At 48.3% G+C, this 21,307-nt stretch overlaps 1 protein-coding gene across 4 annotated transcripts in view; it reads left to right on the plus strand.

The window, feature by feature from the left end:
• The window catches only part of PDS5A (PDS5 cohesin associated factor A), a 351,976-nt gene that overhangs the window by 171,220 nt on the left and 159,449 nt on the right, over positions 1 to 21,307 (plus strand). For all 4 annotated transcript variants that reach the window (XM_063921117.1, XM_063921126.1, XM_063921146.1 and 1 more), the window contains exon 11: positions 6,371 to 6,516. In XM_063921117.1, coding sequence (XP_063777187.1) covers positions 6,371 to 6,516 — 146 coding nt within the window. The remainder of the gene's footprint in view (positions 1 to 6,370; positions 6,517 to 21,307) is intronic.

Below are 21,307 nucleotides of genomic sequence, written 5' to 3' on the forward strand. Positions count from 1 at the left end.
TGGCCTAGCATAAATACATTTAAAATCCAGGACCGTTGGGGTGCCTTGAGGACCGTGTTTGGGAACCTCTGGGATAAGCACTTCTCATCAGAGACGCAGGAATATATTTTTGCAGTATTTTAAAAATCCTGGTGTTTGATATAGAATCTTTAGTTCATTTTTCTTACATCCTAGAGGATGCTGGGGACTCCGTAAGGACCATGGGGTATAGCCGGGCTCCGCAGGAGACATGGGCACTATAAAGATCTTTAGAATGGGTGTGCACTGGCTCCTCCCTCTATGCCCCTCCTCCAGACCTCAGTTAGAGCCTGTGCCCAGAGGAGATTGGGTGCACTGCAGGGGAGCTCTCCTGAGTTTCTCTGAAAAAGAATTTTGTTAGGTTTTTTGTTTTCAGGGAGCACTGCTGGCAACAGGCTCCCTGCATCGTGGGACTGAGGAGAGAGAAGCAGGCCTACTTAAGTGATAGGCTCTGCTTCTTAGGCTACTGGACACCATTAGCTCCAGATGGAGTCGGAACGCAGGGCTCCCCCCGCCGTTCGTCCCAGAGCCGCGCCGCCGTCCTCCTCACAGAGCCGGAAGATTGAAGCCGGGTGAGTATGAGAAGAATAGAAGACATCAAGGCGGCAGAAGACTTCTGATCTTCACTGAGGTAAGCGTGCAGCGGTAACGCTGCGCGCCTTTGCTCCCACACACTACACACACTAGCGGGCACTGATGGTCGCAGGGGGGTCGTCCTGGGCAGCAATAATGACCTCTATATCTGGCAGTATTATAGGCACTGCGGTGGCAGTAATTCTTTAAATCCCCCGCCAGTTTTGAGATTGAGCGGGACCGAAGCCCGCCGCTGGAGGGTGCGGAGCTTGGTCCCTCAGCTCTAACCTGCGCCATTTTCTCCACAGAGATCTGCAGAGAAGCTGGCTCCCCGGTATCTCCCCTGCTGAACACTGTGACACAGGGCTGAAAAGAGGAGGGGGGGCACTTGAAGGTGCAGTGAGTGTATTAACACAGTGAGTAATATAAAAAGCGCTATTATCTGGGAGTTTATTTTCCAGTGTCAGTTGGCGCTGGGTGTGTGCTGGCATACTCTCTCTCTCCAAAGGAGAATTTTCTCCTTATAACTATTATCCCTGTGTGTGTGGGGGTGTCTGCTCGAGTGTCGGCATGTCTGATGCGGAAGGCTCAGCTAAGGAGGAGGTGAAGCAGATGATTGTGGTGTCTCCGTCGGCAACGCCGACTCATGATTGGATGGACATGTGGAATGTTTTAAATGCAAATTTGACCTTATTACATAAGAGATTGGAGAAAGCAGAGTCCAGGGAAAAAGCAGGGAGTCAATCCACGGCTTCAGCTGGGTCACCGGGCCCTTCTGGGTTTCAGAAACGTCCCCTATCCCAAATAGCAGACACATACTGACACGGATTCTGACTCCAGTGTAGACTATGATGAGGCGAGGTTACACCCAAGGGTGGCCAAAAGTATTCATTATATGATTATTGCAATAAAAGGTGTTTTGCATATCACAGATGACCCCTCGGTCCCTGACACGAGGGTGCGCATGTATAAGGAAAAGAAACCTGAGGTAACCTTTCCCCCATCCCATGAGCTTAACGAGTTATTTGAAAAAGCTTGGGAAACTCCAGATAAAAAAACTGCAGATTCCCAAGAGGTTTCTTATGGCGTATCCTTTCCCTGCACAGGGCAGGGTACGTTGGGAATCCTCACCCAGGGTGGACAAGGCTTTAACACGCCTGTCCAAGAAAGTGGCGCTACTGTCTCCAGACACGGCAGCCCTCAAGGATCCTGCTGGTCGCAGACAGGAAACTACTTTAAAATCTATTTATGCGCATACGGGTCCTTTGCTCAGACCGGCAATAGCATCGGCATGGGTGTGTAGTGCAGTTGCAGCTTGGACAGATACCTTGTCAGCTGACTTTGATACCCTAGATAGGGATACCATTTTATTGACCTTAGGCCACATTAAAGACGCAGTCTTATATATTAGGGACGCTAAAAGAGACGTTGTGCTGCTGGGTTCGAGAGCCAACGCCATGGCGGTTTCTGCTAGGCGAGCCCTGTGGACCTGCCAATGGACGGGTGATGCTGACTCAAAGAAGCATATGGTGGTTTTGCCATACAAAGGTGAAGTTTTATTTGGGGAAGGTCTCACGGACCTGGTTGCCACAGCTACCGCGGGTAAATCTACCTTTTTGCCTTTTGTTCCCCCGCAGAAAAAGAAAACTCCACAATATCAGATGCAGTCCTTTCGGTCGCATAAGTCCAGAAGAGGTCAGGGCTCATCTTTCCTCGCCAGAGGTAAGGGTAGAGGAAAGAGAGCACCTGCTCCGGCTAGTTCCCAGGAGCAGAAGTCCTCCCCGGCTTCTACTAAATCCACCGCATGACGCTGGGGCTCCACTGAGGGAGTCCGCACCGGTGGGGGCGGGGCACGTCTTCGACTCTTCAGCCAGGTCTGGGTTCTGTCAGACGTGGATCCTTGGGCAATGGATATTGTATCCCAAGGCTACAAACTGGAATTCGAAGAGGTGCCCCCTCGCCGATTTTTCAAGTCTGTCTTGCCAGCTACTCCCCCAAAGAGGGAAGTAGTGTTCGCTGCAATTCAAAAGCTGTATCAACAGCAAGTGATTGTCAAGGTTCCCCTAGTCCAACAGGGGAAAGGGTACTATTCGACCCTGTCTGTGGTCCCGAAGCCGGATGGTTCGGTCAGACCCATTTTAAATCTAAAATCCCTAAACCTGTACTTGAGAGAGTTCAAATTCAAGATGGAATCGCTCCGGGCTGTGATCTCCAGTCTGGAAGGGGGGGGGATTTTATGGTGTCACTCGACATAAAGGATGCATACTTTCATGTCCCCATATATCCTCCTCATCAGGTGTACCTGAGATTCGCTGTACAGGACTGTCATTACCAGTTTCAGACGTTGCCGTTTGGGCTTTCCACGGCCCCGAGGATGTTCACCAAGGTGATGGCGGAGATGATGGTGCTCCTGCGCAGGCAGGGAGTCACAATTATCCCATACTTGGACGATCTCCTGATAAAAGCAAGATCGAGAGATCAATTGCAGAAGAGCGTGTCGCTCTCCCTGAGAGTGTTACAACAAAACGGTTGGATTCTCAATCTGCCAAAGTCACAATTGATTCCAACGACTCGACTATCATTCCTAGGCATGATTCTGGACACGGAACAGAAGAGGGTTTTTCTCCCAATGGAAAAAGCCCAGGACCTCCAGAACATGGTCGGAGACTTGCTAAAACCAAAAAGAGTGTCTGTTCATCAATGCACTCGTATTCTGGGGAAAATGGTGGCAGCCTATGAGGCCATCCCCTTCGGCAGGTTTCATGCAAGGACGTTTCAGTGGGACCTCCTGGACAAGTGGTCCGGGTCACATCTACTAATACATCAGAAGATAAGCCTGTCCCCCAGGGCCAGGGTGTCTCTCCTGTGGTGGTTGCAAAGTGCTCACCTTCTAGAGGGTCGCAGGTTTGGCATTCAGCACTGTGCTCTGGTGACCACGGACGCAAGCCTCCGAGGATGGGGAGCAGTCACACAAGGAAGATATTTTCAGGAGCAATGGTCAAGCTAGGAGGCTTGTCTACACATCAACGTACTAGAATTGAGGGCCATATACAACGGCCTACGACAAGCGGAGGATCTTCTTCACGACCTACCGATTCTGATTCAATCAGACAACGTCACAGCCGTGGCTCATGTACACCGCCAGGAGTAGACAACTGGGAAGCAGACTTCCTCAGCAGACACGATCTCCATCCAGGAGAGTGGGGACTTCATCAATAAGTTTTTACAGAGATAACAAGTCTTTGGGGAATTCCTCACATAGACATGATGGCTTCACGCCTCAACAAGAAGCTTCGGCGGTATTGTACCAGGTCAAGGGACCCTCAGGCAGTAGCGGTGGACGCCCTGGTGACACCTTGGGTGTTTCAGTCGGTCTATGTGTTCCCCTCTCTTCCTCTCATCTCAAAAATATTGAGAATCATACGACAAAAGAGTAAAAACAATACTAATTGTTCCAGATTGGCCTCGAAGGGCCTGGTATTCAGATCTTCAGGAGATGCTCACAGGGGATCCCTGGCCTCTTCCTCTCAGAAAGGACCTGTTACAGCAGGGGCCCTGCGTATTCCAAGACTTACCGCGGTTACGTTTGACGGCATGGCGGTTGAACGCCGAATCCTAGCTGGGAAAGGTATTCCGAAGGAAGTCATCCCTACTCTGATAAAGGCTAGGAAGGACGTGACGGCGAAACATTTTCGCCGTATCTGGAGTAAGTATGTTTCTTGGTGTGAAGCCAAGAATGCTCCTACAGAAGATTTCCATCTGGGCCGTTTTCTCCACTTTCTACAGACAGGAGTGGATATGGGCCTAAAATTAGGCTCCATTAAGGTACAGATTTTGGCCCTGTCTATTTTCTTTCAGAAGCAATTGGCTTCTCTCCCAGAAGTCCAGACTTTTGTAAAGGGAGTGCTGCACGGGTGTGGTTCATCAAATCGACAGTGTCTAGGTCGACAATGTTTAGTTCGACCACTATAGGTCGACAGTCACTAGGTCGACATGGATGGAAGGTCGACAGGGTTTCTAGGTCGACAGGTCTAAAGGTCGACATGAGGATTTTTTTTTTGTGTAATTTTCTTCGTAGAGTGACCGGGATCCCAAATTAGCTTCGCTCGCCATGCTTCGGGCATGGTGCCTTCGCTTCGCTCGGCACACTTTACCATTCCAATCGTAGTCCACGTGGATCGTTAAGTATGAAAAAATCCCCCCCCCCCCCCCAAAAAAAATGTGAAAAACTCATGTCGACCTTTAGACCTGTCGACCTAGCACATTTCGACCTAGAAACCCTGTCGACCTTCCATCCATGTCGACCTATAGTGGTCGACCTAAACATTGTCGACCTAGACACTCGATCTTCAGACCGGATCCTGTGCTGCACATCCAGCCTCCTTTTGTGCCCCCAGTGGCACCTTGGGACCTTAACGTGGTGTTACGGTTCCTGAAGTCTCACTGGTTTGAACCTCTTCAAACGGTTGAATTGAAATTTCTCACTTGGAAGGTGGTCATGTTGTTGGCCTTGGCATCTGCAAGGCGGGTGTCCGAATTGGCGGCCTTGTCTCACAAGAGCCCCTATTTGACCTTCCATGTGGATAGAGCAGAGTTGAGGACTCGTCCTCAATTTTTGCCTAAGGTTTTTTCATTTCATATGAACCAACCTGTTGTGGTGCCTGTGGCTACGAGTGACTTGGAGGATTCCAAGTTCCTGGATGTAGTCAGGGCCTTTAAAAATCTATGTAGCCAGGATGGCTCGAGTTAGGAAAACAGAAGCACTGTTTGTCCTGTATGCAGCCAACAAAGTTGGCGCTCCTGCTTCGAAGCAGACTATTGCTCGCTGGATCTGTAACACGATTCAGCAGGCTCGTTCTACGGCAGGATTGCCGTTAACAAATTCGGTAAAGGCCCATTCCACTAGGAAGGTGGCCTCTTCTTGGGCGGCTGCCCGAGGCATCTCGGCTTTACAGCTTTGCCGAGCTGCTACCTGGTTAGGTTCAAACACTTTTGCAAAGTTCTATAAGTTTGATACCCTGGCTGATGAGGACCTTGCGTTTGCTCAATCGGTGCTGCAGAGTCATCCGCACTCTCCCGCCCGTTTGGGAGCTTTGGTATAATCCCCATGGTACTTAAGGAGTCCCCAGCATCCTCTAGGACATAAGAGAAAATAAGATTTTAAACCTACCGGTAAATCTTTTTCTCCTAGTCCGTAGAGAATGCTGGGCGCCCGTCCCAGTGCGGACAAAATCTGCAAGGCTTGTATATAGTTGTTGCTTACATAAGGGTTAGGTTACAGTTGAGATCAGTCTTTAGCTGATACGGTTTTGTTCATACTGTTAACTGATTGCATATGTTCCAGGTTGTACGGTGTATATGGTGTGGGCTGGTATGAATCTTGCCCTTAGAGTTACAAAATCCTTTCCTCGTATTGTCCATCTCCTCTGGGCACAGTTTCTCTAACTGAGGTCTGGAGGAGGGGCATAGAGGGAGGAGCTAGTGCACACCCATTCTAAAGTTCTTTATAGTAGTACCCATGTCTCCTGCGGAGCCCGTCTATACCCCATGGTCCTTACGGAGTCCCCAGCATCCTCTACGGACTAGAAGAAAAAGATTTACCAGTAGGTTTAAAATCTTATTTTTTTTAATTCTGCTTTTAGGTCATTCATTCTATGCTTGCAAGCAGTGCCCTTTTTTATGCAGTTCCGACTTGTTTCTCTCTAAGCGTTGCAAATAAATTAATATTTTAAGAAAGAAATTTCACGTTTTCTTTTCTTATTGTTTAATCTGTATGCAGAGTTCCTTAAGGTGAGGTCACATGATCCCGAGGAAGCAATCCGCCATGATGTTATTGTAACTATAATCACTGCTGGGAGGAAAGATCTTTCTCTAGTAAATGACCAGTTGCTTGGCTTTGTACGTGAGAGAACATTAGATAAGAGGGTAAGAAGCCATGCTATGTATTCTAGAAAATGTCACTTAATTAAATGTTTGTCCTTTAGACTATAGGTATCCACACACATTTTTCAGTGTTTTCATTGAACAGTTGTTGAGCATGCATAGAGAAGAGATTCTTAAGTTTTGGGGTTTTTTTTTTTTGTTTTTTTATGCCACATACAATGCCAAGCTGTTACTTGTAAGTGATATGGGGACAGATTTATCAAGCAGACTCTAGTGCAGAAGTTGCACATAACAACTAATTATCTTCTAGCATTTATCAAGAAGCCTGTTGCTATAGGCAAACTAATTGGTTGCTATGGGAAGTGTCTCCAATTCTTGACAATGTTCCTGAAAAAATGCAACCTTAAAAGCTCAGCCTCTTCTAAGAGGAAAGCCAATAAATCTTAAATAAAAATTAAATCCAACAATGTGACAGTGGCGGCATACATCATTCACCAGGGAGAAACGAAGAGACCCAATGTTTATATGAAATAAGTGCAATGATCTCTGCTGTGTTCATTATGAAGATAGGAAAATGATTAATGGACTTTGAGTGAATATTTTTGGATACTGATCCCAATATCCTGTACATATTTCCTGTCCATAGCAGAGGTTGACGTGACATTTCAGTTGAACAACAAAGTAGACTGCTGTTGCTTAAGGATGGGATACAAAAATGTTTCTAGTAGACATCATGTTTAATGAAAGCTCCAGGCCTCTTGCCACTTGTACCTACCATGGTTCTCACAAAGGCAAGGTACAGCAAGAATACCATCAAAGCGTGTTCCACTAAAATGTGACCTGTTAACCCAAGGTCCATTTTTTCATCAGAATTGGCCTAAATTCACTTTAATGCTGTGGCTGCATAAACCAAAAATTTGAAGTGTAATTGTATCACTGAAAGAGTGGTGGAGACCATGTTAACAGCTGGAAAAGTTTTTTCAGCTAAGAACACCCATCGAGAGTAGAAAATTTCTCTGTGTGAGCAAAAGGAAATTTTCTCTTTCTTAAATTGTCTAGTTTGCTTTAGTTTTCACATGAAGGTCTAGACACTGGTTTGAGACTTAAAAGTTTGTTTTCAGCGTATAATACTGGAAGTACTTCCTGTTCATATTTCCCACTGGGATCGTAATTCAGTATTGATTGTCTTACAGTATTGCCTGATTTAATGGTTAGATTTTGTAGGACTTAAGGGGCTGATTTATCAATGAGTTTTACCATAGATTGTAATCTTGGGAGCAGGGCCTTCCTACCTCTGTCTGTGTTTACCCAGTTTTGTTCTGCTACTGGTCTTATTGTAAAGCGTAACGGAATATGCAGCGCTATATAAGAAACTGTTAATAAATAAATCATACACTCTGTGGGGAATTCAATTGTTTGAAAAGTCGGTTGGGTGTCTGTTTTTTCCTGTCTATTCGATATGAAAAAAGACACCCAACTGACTTTTCAAACAATTGAATCCCCCCCAATGAGTTTTAAAACTCCTTGCATGCGCAAAATGGTGCTTCAGCCAATCAGCTCTCAACTGTTGATTTTCAAAAGCATGACTGTTAGCTGAATGGCGGGAGCACCATTTATCATACGCGAATTTTAAAACTCCATTGTGTATTATAAAACTCGTTGATAAATGTGCCCCTAAATTTCTTACTTGGAAAGCAGTTTTTCTTTTTTGCAATTTTTAAGGTAGGAAGTGTCTTAGAGTTAAAGGCCTTCTTGCAGGTCCTCTATATAATATTTTATTACAGTGCTGTCCCCACTTCATCTGAAGTTCAGTAAGAAAAATTAACTTAAATCCGATTTATAATTATCACTTGGCTAAATCTAAAATAATCAGCGGCTTTCCTTGGTAATTTGGCAGGTACAGATATGTCCACTGACATCTAGCTTCCCTGCATGTTAAATAGCTGCTGTGGTGTGACTGTAGCGCCGAGCATCTTTTTTTGCGAGTAATGCGAATAGGACGCACAAGCTACTTATGCATAGTCATATGCAGCATGCCTATCTATGTTCTGTGGATGACCGGCTGTATCTGTTGATGACTGGCTGTATCTGCACACGAAATGCTACACTACAGTGTTTTCCTAGAAAGCAATGTAACATACCATTTCTCGAACGTCCTAGTGGATGCTGGGGACTCCGTCAGGACCATGGGGATTAGCGGCTCCGCAGGAGACAGGGCACAAAAATAAAGCTTTAGGATCAGGTGGTGTGCACTGGCTCCTCCCCCTATGACCCTCCTCCAAGCCTCAGTTAGGTTTTTGTGCCCGTCCGAGCAGGGTGCAATCTAGGTGGCTCTCCTAAAGAGCTGCTTAGAAAAAGTTTTTAGGTTTTTTATTTTCAGTGAGTCCTGCTGGCAACAGGCTCACTGCAACGAGGGACTTAGGGGAGAAGAAGTGAACTCACCTGCGTGCAGGATGGATTGGCTTCTTAGGCTACTGGACACCATTAGCTCCAGAGGGATCGAACACAGGCCCAGCCATGGAGTCCGGTCCCGGAGCCGCGCCGCCGACCCCCTTGCAGATGCCGAAAAGCGAAGAGGTCCAGAAACCGGCGGCAGAAGACTTTTCAGTCTTCATGAGGTAGCGCACAGCACTGCAGCTGTGCGCCATTGTTGTCACACACTTCACACCAGCGGTCACGGAGGGTGCAGGGCGCTGCAGGGGGCGCCCTGGGCAGCAATGAGAATACCTTGTTCTGGCTAAAAAATACATCACATATAGCCCTTGGGGCTATATGGATGTATTTAACCCCTGCCAGGTCTCACAAACTCCGGAGAAGAGCCCGCCGAAATAGGGGGCGGGGCCTATCTCCTCAGCACACAGCGCCATTTTCCTGCTCAGCTCCGCTGCGAGGAAGGCTCCCAGGACTCTCCCCTGCACTGCACTACAGAAACAGGGTAAAAAAGAGAGGGGGGGGCACTTTTTTTTGCGTTTTTGATATATATTAAGCTGCTATAAGGGAGACAACACTTCTATAGGGTTGTTCCTAAATATTTATAGCGCTTGGGTGTGTGCTGGCAAACTCTCCCTCTGTCTCCCCAAAGGGCTAGTGGGGTCCTGTCTTCGATAAGAGCATTTGCTGTGTCTGTACGTGTGTGTCGACATGTATGAGGACGATGTTGGTGTGGAGGCGGAGCAATTGCCGGTAATGGTGATGTCACCCCCTAGGGAGTCGACACCGGAATGGATGGCTTTATTTATGGAATTACGTGATAATGTCAGCACATTACAAAAATAAGTTGACGACATGAGACGGCCGGCAAACCAGTTAGTACCTGTACAGGCGTCTCAGACACCGTCAGGGGCTGTAAAACGCCCTTTACCTCAGTCGGTCGACACAGACCCAGACACGGACACCGAATCTAGTGTCGACGGTGAAGAAACAAACGTATTTTCCAGTAGGGCCACACGTTATATGATCACGGCAATGAAGGAGGCTTTACATATCTCTGATACTGCATGTACCACAAAAAGGGGTATTATGTGGGGTCTGAAAAAACTACCTGTAGTTTTTCCTGAATCAGACGAATTGAATGAAGTGTGTGATGAAGCGTGGGTTAACCCCGATAGAAAACTGCTAATTTCAAAGAAGTTATTGGCATTATATCCTTTCCCGCCAGAGGTTAGGGCGCGCTGGGAAACACCCCCTAGGGTGGATAAGGCGCTCACACGCTTATCAAAACAAGTGGCGTTACCGTCTCCTGAAACGGCCGCCCTCAAGGATCCAGCAGATAGGAGGCTGGAAACTACCCTGAAAAGTATATACACTCATACTGGTGTTATACTGCGACCAGCCATCGCCTCTGCATGGATGTGCAGTGCTGGGGTGGTTTGGTCGGATTCCCTGACTGAAAATATTGATACCCTGGATAGGGACAGTATTTTACTGACTATAGAGCATTTAAAGGATGCATTTCTATATATGCGAGATGCACAGAGGGATATTTGCACTCTGGCATCAAGAGTAAGTGCGATGTCCATATCTGCCAGAAGAAGTTTATGGACGCGACAATGGTCAGGTGATGCGGATTCCAAACGGCATATGGAAGTATTGCCGTATAAGGGGGAGGAATTATTTGGGGTCGGTCTATCGGATTTGGTGGCCACGGCAACAGCCGGGAAATCCACCTTTTTACCTCGGGTCCCCTCCCAACAGAAAAAGACACCGTCTTTTCAGCCGCAGTCCTTTCGTTCCTATAGGAACAAGCGGGCGAAAGGACAGTCATATTTGCCCCGAGGCAAAGGAAAGGGTAAGAGAGTGCACCAAGCAGCTTCTTCCCAGGAGCAGAAGCCCCCCCCGGCTTCTGCAAAGCCCTCAGCATGACGTTGGGGCTTTACAAGCGGACTCAGGGGCGGTGGAGGGTCGACTCAAGAATTTCAGCGCACAGTGGGCTCACTCACAGGTGGACCCCTGGATCCTGCAGATAATATCTCAGGGTTACAGGTTGGAATTCGAGAAGTCTCCCCCTCGCCGGTTCCTAAAGTCTGCTCTGCCAACGTCTCCCTCAGACAGGGTGACAGTATTGGAAGCCATTCACAAGCTGTATTCTCAGCAGGTGATAGTCAAGGTACCCCTCCTACAACAGGGAAAGGGGTATTATTCCACACTATTTGTGGTACCGAAGCCGGACGGCTCGGTAAGACCTATTCTAAATCTGAAATCTTTGAACCTGTACATACAAAAATTCAAGTTCAAGATGGAGTCACTCAGAGCAGTGATAGCGAATCTGGAAGAAGGGGACTTTATGGTGTCCCTGGACATCAAGGATGCTTACCTGCATGTCCCAATTTGCCCTTCACATCAAGGGTACCTCAGGTTCGTGGTGCAAAACTGTCATTATCAGTTTCAGACGCTGCCGTTTGGATTGTCCACGGCACCTCGGGTATTTACCAAGGTAATGGCCGAAATGATGTTTCTTCTACACAGAAAAGGCGTATTAATTATCCCTTACTTGGACGATCTCCTGATAAGGGCAAGGTCCAGGGAACAGCTGGGGGACGTAGTAGCACTAACCCAAATAGTGCTGCAACAGCACGGGTGGATTCTGAATTTTCCAAAATCTCAATTGACCCCGACGACACGTCTGCTGTTCCTGGGAATGATTCTGGACACGGTTCAGAAAAAGGTGTTTCTTCCGGAGGAGAAAGCCAAGGAGTTATCCGAACTTGTCAGGAACCTCCTAAAACCAGGGAAAGTGTCTGTGCATCAATGCACAAGAGTCCTGGGAAAGATGGTGGCTTCTTACGAAGCGATTCCATTCGGCAGATTCCACGCACGAACTTTTCAGTGGGATCTGCTGGACAAATGGTCCGGATCGCATCTGCAGATGCATCAGCGGATAACCTTGTCGCCACGGACAAGGGTGTCTCTTCTGTGGTGGTTGCAGAGTGCTCATCTGTTAGAGGGCCGCAGATTCGGCATACAGGACTGGGTCCTGGTGACCACGGATGCCAGTCTGAGAGGCTGGGGAGCGGTCACACAGGGAAGAAACTTCCAGGGAGTATGGTCAAACCTGGAGATGTCTCTTCACATAAATATACTGGAGCTAAGAGCGATTTACAATGCTCTAAGCCTGGCAAAACCCCTGCTTCAGGGTCAGCCGGTGTTGATCCAGTCGGACAACATCACGGCAGTCGCCCACGTAAACAGACAGGGCGGCACAAGAAGCAGGAGAGCAATGGCAGAAGCTGCAAGGATTCTTCGCTGGGCGGAAGATCATGTGATAGCACTGTCAGCAGTGTTCATTCCGGGAGTGGACAACTGGGAAGCAGACTTCCTCAGCATTCCTACACTGGTAAAAGCCAGGAAGGAGGTGACTGCACAACATTATCACCGCATTTGGAGAAAATATGTTGCGTGGTGTGAGGCCAGGAAGGCCCCCACGGAGGAATTTCAATTGGGTCGATTCCTACATTTCCTGCAAACAGGATTGTCTATGGGCCTCAAGTTGGGGTCCATTAAGGTTCAAATTTCGGCCCTGTCGATTTTCTTCCAGAAAGAATTGGCTTCAGTTCCTGAAGTCCAGACTTTTGTAAAAGGAGTACTACATATACAGCCCCCGGTTGTGCCCCCAGTGGCTCCGTGGGACCTTAATGTAGTTTTGGATTTTCTCAAATCCCATTGGTTTGAGCCACTCAAATCGGCGGATTTGAAATATCTTACATGGAAAGTAACCATGCTACTGGCCCTGGCTTCAGCCAGGAGAGTGTCAGAATTGGCGGCTTTATCGTATAAAAGCCCATATCTGATTTTCCATTCGGACAGGGCAGAACTGCGGACGCGTCCTCATTTTCTGCCTAAGGTGGTGTCAGCGTTTCACCTGAACCAGCCTATTGTGGTGCCTGCGGCTACTAGCGATTTGGAGGATTCCAAGTTGCTGGACGTTGTCAGGGCATTGAAAATATATATTTCAAGGACGGCTGGAGTCAGAAAATCTGACTCGCTGTTTATACTGTATGCACCCAACAAGCTGGGTGCTCCTGCTTCTAAGCAGACGATTGCTCGTTGGATTTGTAGCACAATTCAACTTGCACATTCTGTGGCAGGCCTGCCACAGCCTAAATCTGTCAAGGCCCATTCCACAAGGAAGGTGGGCTCATCCTGGGCGGCTGCCCGAGGGGTCTCGGCATTACAACTCTGCCGAGCAGCTACGTGGTCGGGGGAGAACACGTTTGTAAAATTCTACAAATTTGATACCCTGGCTAAAGAGGACCTGGAGTTCTCTCATTCGGTGCTGCAGAGTCATCCGCACTCTCCCGCCCGTTTGGGAGCTTTGGTATAATCCCCATGGTCCTGACGGAGTCCCCAGCATCCACTAGGACGTTAGAGAAAATAAGATTTTACTTACCGATAAATCTATTTCTCGTAGTCCGTAGTGGATGCTGGGCGCCCATCCCAAGTGCGGATTGTCTGCAATACTTGTACATAGTTATTGTTACAAAAAAATCGGGTTGTTCTTGTTGTGAGCCGTCTGTTCAGAGGCTCCTACGTTGTCATACTGTTAACTGGGTTCAGATCACAAGTTGTACGGTGTGATTGGTGTGGCTGGTATGAGTCTTACCCGGGATTCAAAATCCTTCCTTATTGTGTACGCTCGTCCGGGCACAGTATCCTAACTGAGGCTTGGAGGAGGGTCATAGGGGGAGGAGCCAGTGCACACCACCTGATCCTAAAGCTTTATTTTTGTGCCCTGTCTCCTGCGGAGCCGCTAATCCCCATGGTCCTGACGGAGTCCCCAGCATCCACTACGGACTACGAGAAATAGATTTATCGGTAAGTAAAATCTTATTTTCTCTAGCATCCATAAGGGATATTGGGGTAAACTAGTACGATAGGGTATAGACGGGGTCCAAAGGAGCCAGTGCTCTTTAAATTTCTTCAACTGGGTGTGCTGGCTCCTCCCCTCTATGCCCCCTCCCACAGGCAGTTTAGAAAAAAGTGCCCTCAGGAGAGGATGCACATCTCTGCAGCTCCAGAGAGTTTTCTTCAATTTCATTGTAACATTTTATTATTTTCCGTATGCTGTCTGGGCAATAGCATACCTGCGCCGTGGGAATTAGGGGGGCCGTCACCGGCCTTACGAGGTGCAGAGTCTCTTACCCGCTGCAGGACTACCGTCCTGAGGGGTTGTTCAGCGGGGCACTGCACCTTAGCTGTCACAGCCGCAGCATGCCGCACACACCTAACGCTGCCTGAAGGTGACATCGGTGGTGAGTACAAACCGGGGGTCCCGCTAAGATCCCCCTTGTCAAAGTGCGGCTGGCCACAGTTTTGGCGTACGGGACCCTCCCTGGGGGAGGGATGTCTTGCTAAGATCCCCCTTGTAGAACTGGCACAAATGGCTTGTCTAAGCTCTGAAGGAGACTTTGCCAGTGTAAATATTCATTATAGCTCCAGCTCTATTAGAGTGGGCAGAGCTAACTCAGAGCAGGGTCCACCTGAGGCGTTTTGGTGCCTTCCTCTGCTTACAGCAGCCATCTACAGCGCACACAGTGCTTCCTGCCTCACAATACACGCTGGAATACTGGTACAGGCAGTAACAAAGTGGGAGAGCCGCTTGTGTACACTATCTTGATCCTCTGTAGGACTTAAATTGCTAGTGTTTACTATATTCAGAAAGTTGACAGCCTCGCTGGGGCTGTGCAGCTCAGGGTGTGCTGGTGTCCTCTCTCATCTGTGTCTCCTCTCACAGTAGGGCAGGCTTGCATTAGAACTGTCTGTGTGTATGTTATTGTGCTTACTGTGAAATATGGGTAAACGCAAGCTGTGCAGTGTATGTCACACCAGATTCTAATTATCTAATGATTCTGTTTCCTGTGAACAATGCAGTCAATCTTCACAAATCAGTGAAGGGGCTGAGGGAGAGGGTCCAGAGCCCCACTGCTTAGGGTCTCTTAAGACTATGATGTCAGATATGTCTTCCCAGCTCACTGCTAATGTGCAGAAGACACAGCTACTCCCAACAACCTGTTGCAGATTTAGCTGCTAGGTCAGATGCACAGCAATCCCCTCTCTCATGCAGGTCCACAGAACCGTGGTTTACCTGCTCTGCTATCAGATTCAGATGATATTCATGATGATGGGGGTGACCTGGATCCCATTAGTGGGGATCCCGATTCTGCTCAGGCTATTGAACCCTTCATTTCTCTAACGTCCTAGTGGATGCTGGGACTCCGTCAGGACCATGGGGAATAGCGGGCTCCGCAGGAGACAGGGCACATCTAAAAAAGCTTTTAGGTCACATGGTGCGTACTGGCTCCTCCCCCTATGACCCTCCTCCAAGCCTCAGTTAGGTTTTTGTGCCCGTCCGAGAGGGTGCAATCTAGGTGGCTCTCCTAAAGAGCTGTTTAGAAAAGTTTTTTTTTAGGTTTCAATCTCAGTGATTCCTGCTGGCAACAGGATCACTGCATCGAGGGACTTAGGGGAGAGATTTCCAACTCACCTGCGTGCAGGATGGATTGGAGTCTTAGGCTACTGGACACTTAGCTCCAGAGGGAGTCGGAACACAGGTCAGCCTGGGGTTCGTCCCGGAGCCGCGCCGCCGATCCCCCTTACAGACGCTGAAGAGACGGCAGAACGGAGGTCCGGAAAGCAGGCGGCAGAAGACTCCTCAGTCTTCTTGAAGGTAGCGCACAGCACGGCAGCTGTGCGCCATTGTTGTCACACGGCTCACTGACTCAGTCACGGAGGGTGCAGGGCGCTGCTGGGGGCGCCCTGGGCAGCAATATAATTACCTTTAGTGGCAAAATAAATACATCACATATAGCCATTAAGGCTATATGTATGTATTTTAACCCAGGCCAGTTTCTTAAAAACCGGGGAAAAGCCCGCCGAAAAAGGGGCGGAGCTTATTCTCCTCAGCACTCAGCGCCATTTTCCTGCTCAGCTCCGCTGGTGAGGAAGGCTCCCAGGTCTCTCCCCTGCACTGCACTACAGAAACAGGGTAACAAAGAGAAGGGGGGCATAAATTGGCGATATTTATATATTAAGAGCGCATATATAGTAAACAACACCTTCTAGGGTTGTTTATATACATTTATAGCGCTTTGGGTGTGTGCTGGCAAACTCTCCCTCTGTCTCCCCAAAGGGCTAGGGGGTCCTGTCTTCGATTAGAGCATTCCCTGTGTGGCTGCTGTGTGTCGGTACGTGTGTGTCGACATGTATGAGGACGATGTTGGTGTGGAGGCAGAGCAATTGCCGATGATGGTAATGTCACCCCCTAGGGAGTCGACACCGGAATGGATGGCTTTAGTTATGAAATTACGTGATAATGTCAGCACATTACAAAAGTCAGTTGACGAAATAAGACGCCCGGCAAACCAGTTAGTACCGGTTCAGGCGTCTCAGACACCGTCAGGGGCTGTAAAACGTCCTTTACCTCAGTCAGTCGACACGGGTACCGACACAGATGAATCTAGTGTCGACGGTGAAGAAACAAACGTATTTTCCAATAGGGCCACACGTTATATGATCACGGCAATGAAGGAGGCTTTGCAGATCTCTGATACTGCATGTACCTCAAAAAGGGGTATTATGTGGGGGGTGAAAAAACTACCTGTATTTTTTCCAGAATCAGAGGAATTGAATGACGTGTGTGATGAAGCGTGGGTTAACCCCGATAGAAAACTGCTAATTTCCAAGAAGTTATTGGCATTATACCCTTTCCCACCAGAGGTTAGGGCGCGCTGGGAAACACCCCCTAGGGTGGATAAGGCGCTCACACGTTTATCAAAGCAAGTGGCGTTGCCGTCTCCTGATACGGCCGCCCTCAAGGATCCAGCAGATAGGAGGCTGGAAACTACACTGAAGAGTATATACACACATACTGGTGTTATACTGCGACCGGCAATAGCCTCAGCCTGGATGTGCAGTGCTGGGGTAGTGTGGTTGGATTCTCTGACTGAAAATATTGATACCCTGGATAGGGACAGTTTTTTATTGACTCTAGAGCAATTAAAGGATGCTTTCCTTTATATGCGAGATGCTCAGAGGGATGTTTGTACTCTAGCATCAAGAGTAAGCGCGATGTCCATATCTGCCAGAAGAAGTTTATGGACGCGACAGTGGTCAGGTGATGCGGATTCCAAGAGGCATATGGAAGTATTGCCATATAAAGGAGAGGAATTGTTTGGGGTCGGTCTTTCGGACCTGGTGGCCACGGCAACTGCCGGCAAATCCACTTTTTTACCTCAGACCCCCTCCCAACAGAAAAAGACACCGTCTTTTCAGCCGCAGTCCTTTCGCTCCTATAAAAAGCGACCAAAAGGACAGTCTTATCTGCCGCGAGGCAGAGGAAAGGGTAAAAAAGGGCAGCAAGCAGCCCCTGCCCAGGAACAGAAGCCCGCCCCGGCTTCTACAAAGCCATCAGCATGACGCTGGGGCTTTACAAGCGGACTCAGGAACGGTGGGGGGTCGACTCAAGATTTTCAGCAATCAATGGGTTCACTCACAAGTGGACCCGTGGGTCCTGCAGATAGTATCTCAGGGTTACATGCTGGAGTTCGAAAGGTCCCCCCCTCGCCGGTTCCTAAAGTCTGCTTTACCAACGTCTCCCTCAGAAAGGACGTCGGTTTTGGAAGCCATTCACAAGCTGTATTCTCAGCAGGTGATAGTCAAGGTACCCCTCCTACAACAGGGAAAGGGGTATTATTCCACACTATTTGTGGTACCGAAACCGGACGGTTCGGTAAGGCCTATTCTAAATCTGAAATCCTTGAACCTGTACATAAAGAAATTCAAGTTCAAGATGGAGTCACTCAGAGCAGTGATAGCGAATCTGGAAGAAGGAGACTTCATGGTGTCCTTGGACATAAAAGATGCTTATCTACATGTCCCGATTTACCCCTCACACCAAGGGTATCTCAGGTTCGTGATACAAGACTGTCATTATCAGTTTCAAACGCTGCCGTTTGGGTTGTCCACGGCCCCTCGGGTCTTTACCAAGGTAATGACCGAAATGATGGTTCTTCTACGAAGAAAAGGCGTATTAATTATCCCTTACTTGGACGATCTCCTGATAAGGGCAAAGTCCAGAGAACAGCTGGAAGTCGGTGTAGCGCTAACACAAGTAGTGCTTCAGCAACACGGGTGGATTCTAAATCTTCCAAAATCTCAATTGACCCCGACAACACATCTGCTGTTCCTGGGCATGATTCTGGACACGGTTCAGAAAAAGGTATTTCTCCCGGAAGAGAAAGCAAGGGAGTTATCCGAACTTGTCAAGAACCTCCTAAAACCAGGAACTGTGTCCGTACATCAATGCACAAGAGTCCTGGGAAAGATGGTGGCTTCGTACGAAGCGATTCCATTCGGCAGATTCCATGCACGAACATTTCAGTGGGATCTGCTGGACAAATGGTCCGGATCGCATCTGCACATGCATCAGCGGATAACACTGTCACCAAGAACAAGGTTGTCTCTCCTGTGGTGGTTGCAGACTGCCCATCTGTTAGTGGGCCGCAGATTCGGCATACAGGACTGGGTCCTGGTGACTACGGATGCCAGCCTACGAGGTTGGGGAGCAGTCACAAAGGGAAGAAACTTCCAGGGCGTGTGGTCAAACCTGGAGACGTCTCTTCACATAAATATACTGGAGCTAAGAGCGATCTACAATGCTCTAAGCCTGGCAAAATCGCTGCTTCAGGGTCAGCCGGTGTTGATCCAGTCCGACAACATCACGGCAGTCGCCCACGTAAACCGACAAGGCGGCACGAGAAGCAGGAGTGCAATGGCAGAAGCTGCAAGGATTCTGCGCTGGGCGGAGAATCATGTCGTAGCACTGTCAGCAGTGTTCATCCCGGGAGTGGACAACTGGGAAGCAGATTTCCTCAGCAGACACGACCTTCACCCGGGAGAGTGGGGACTTCATCCAGAAGTTTTCCACATGATTGTGAACCGTTGGGAAAAACCAAAGGTGGACATGATGGCGTCTCGCCTCAACAAAAAATTGGACAGGTATTGCGCCAGGTCAAGAGACCCTCAGGCAATAGCTGTGGACGCTCTGGTAACACCGTGGGTGTACCAGTCAGTGTATGTGTTCCCTCCTCTGCCTCTCATACCAAAGGTACTGAGAATTATACGGAAAAGAGGAGTAAGAACAATACTGGTAGCTCCGGACTGGCCAAGAAGAACTTGGTATCCGGAACTTCAAGAGATGCTCACGGAGGATCCGTGGCCTCTACCTCTAAGAAGGGATCTGCTTCAGCAGGGACCTTGTATGTTCCAAGACTTACCGCGGCTGCGTTTGACGGCATGGCGGTTGAACGCCGGATTCTAAAAGAGAAGGGCATTCCTGAGGAAGTTATTCCTACTTTAATTAAAGCCAGGAAAGAAGTGACCGCACAACATTATCACCGCATTTGGAGAAAATATGTTGCGTGGTGTGAGGCCAAGAAGGCTCCAACGGAAGAATTTCAATTGGGTCGATTCTTACATTTCCTGCAAGCAGGATTGTCTATGGGCCTCAAATTGGGGTCCATTAAAGTTCAAATTTCGGCCTTATCAATTTTCTTCCAGAAGGAATTGGCGTCAGTGCCTGAAGTACAAACTTTTGTCAAAGGTGTACTACATATACAACCCCCAATAGTGCCTCCAGTGGCACCGTGGGATTTGAACGTGGTTCTAAATTTTCTCAAATCTCATTGGTTTGAGCCTTTAAAATCGGTAGATTTAAAATACCTTACATGGAAGGTAACCATGCTGTTGGCCCTGGCTTCAGCCAGGAGAGTTTCGGAGTTGGCAGCTTTGTCATACAAAAGCCCATATCTGATATTCCATTCGGACAGGGCAGAATTGAGGACACGTCCTCAATTTCTCCCTAAGGTGGTTTCGGCATTTCACTTGAACCAGCCTATTGTGGTGCCTGCGGCTACTAGCGACTTGGAGGACTCCAAGTTACTGGACGTTGTCAGAGCATTAAAAATATATATTTCAAGGACAGCTGGAGTCAGAAAATCTGACTCGTTGTTTACATTGTATGCACCCAACAAGTTGGGTGCTCCTGCGTCTAAACAGACGATTGCACGTTGGATATGTAGTACAATCCAACTTGCACATTCTGTGGCAGGCCTGCCACAGCCTAAATCTGTAAAGGCCCATTCCACAAGGAAAGTGGGCTCATCCTGGGCGGCTGCCCGAGGAGTCTCGGCATTACAACTTTGCCGAGCAGCTACGTGGTCAGGGGAGAACACGTTTGTAAAATTTTACAAATTTGATACTCTGGCTAAAGAGGACCTGGAGTTCTCTCATTCGGTGCTGCAGAGTCATCCGCACTCTCCCGCCCGTTTGGGAGCTTTGGTATAATCCCCATGGTCCTGACGGAGTCCCAGCATCCACTAGGACGTTAGAGAAAATAAGAATTTACTTACCGATAATTCTATTTCTCATAGTCCGTAGTGGATGCTGGGCGCCCATCCCAAGTGCGGATTGTCTGCAATGCTTGTACATAGTTATTGTTACAAAAATCGGGTTATTACTGTTGTTGTGAGCCATCTGTTCAGAGGCTACTTCGTTTGTGTTATCATACTGTTAACTGGGTTCAGATCACAAGTTGTACGGTGTGATTGGTGTGGCTGGTATGAGTCTTACCCGGGATTCAAGATCCTTCCTTATTGTGTACGCTCGTCCGGGCACAGTACCTAACTGAGGCTTGGAGGAGGGTCATAGGGGGAGGAGCCAGTACGCACCATGTGACCTAAAAGCTTTTTTAGATGTGCCCTGTCTCCTGCGGAGCCCGCTATTCCCCATGGTCCTGACGGAGTCGCAGCATCCACTACGGACTATGAGAAATAGAATTATCGGTAAGTAAATTCTTATTTTTGGCTATAAGGGACGTGTTAAAGCTCCCTCTAGAGGACGCTGCATCACAGCAGTCGTTTTTCTTTGTACAAACCAAGCCCACTTTTTCTGATTCTCCAGAGTTAGATGACTTACTCAAACAGGCCTGGAAAAATCCAGACAAAAAATTGCAAGTGTCCCAAAAAATTTTGCGCACTTTCCCATTTGCTCCTCAAGGTAGAAAATTTTGGGAGGAACCCCCTGAGGTGGATGTCTGTCTTACCTGTCTAAGAAGGCGGTGCTGCCTGCCCTGGGCTCCTTTTCTTTGAAGGATCCTGGGGATCAAAAGATAGACTACCCTAAAATCTATATACACTGCAGCTGGCCTTTCACAAAGACCTGTCGTTGCGGGTTGCTGGATGACCCATGCTATTCATTCTTGGGCCATGCAAATTCATGGGGGCCTCTCGGGGGATATGCCCTTAGTTACTATGGTAACCCTCCTTAAACACATTCAGGA

The sequence above is a fragment of the Pseudophryne corroboree genome, chromosome 1 (assembly GCF_028390025.1).
Source record: "Pseudophryne corroboree isolate aPseCor3 chromosome 1, aPseCor3.hap2, whole genome shotgun sequence".
Classification (NCBI taxonomy): Eukaryota; Metazoa; Chordata; class Amphibia; order Anura; family Myobatrachidae; genus Pseudophryne; species Pseudophryne corroboree.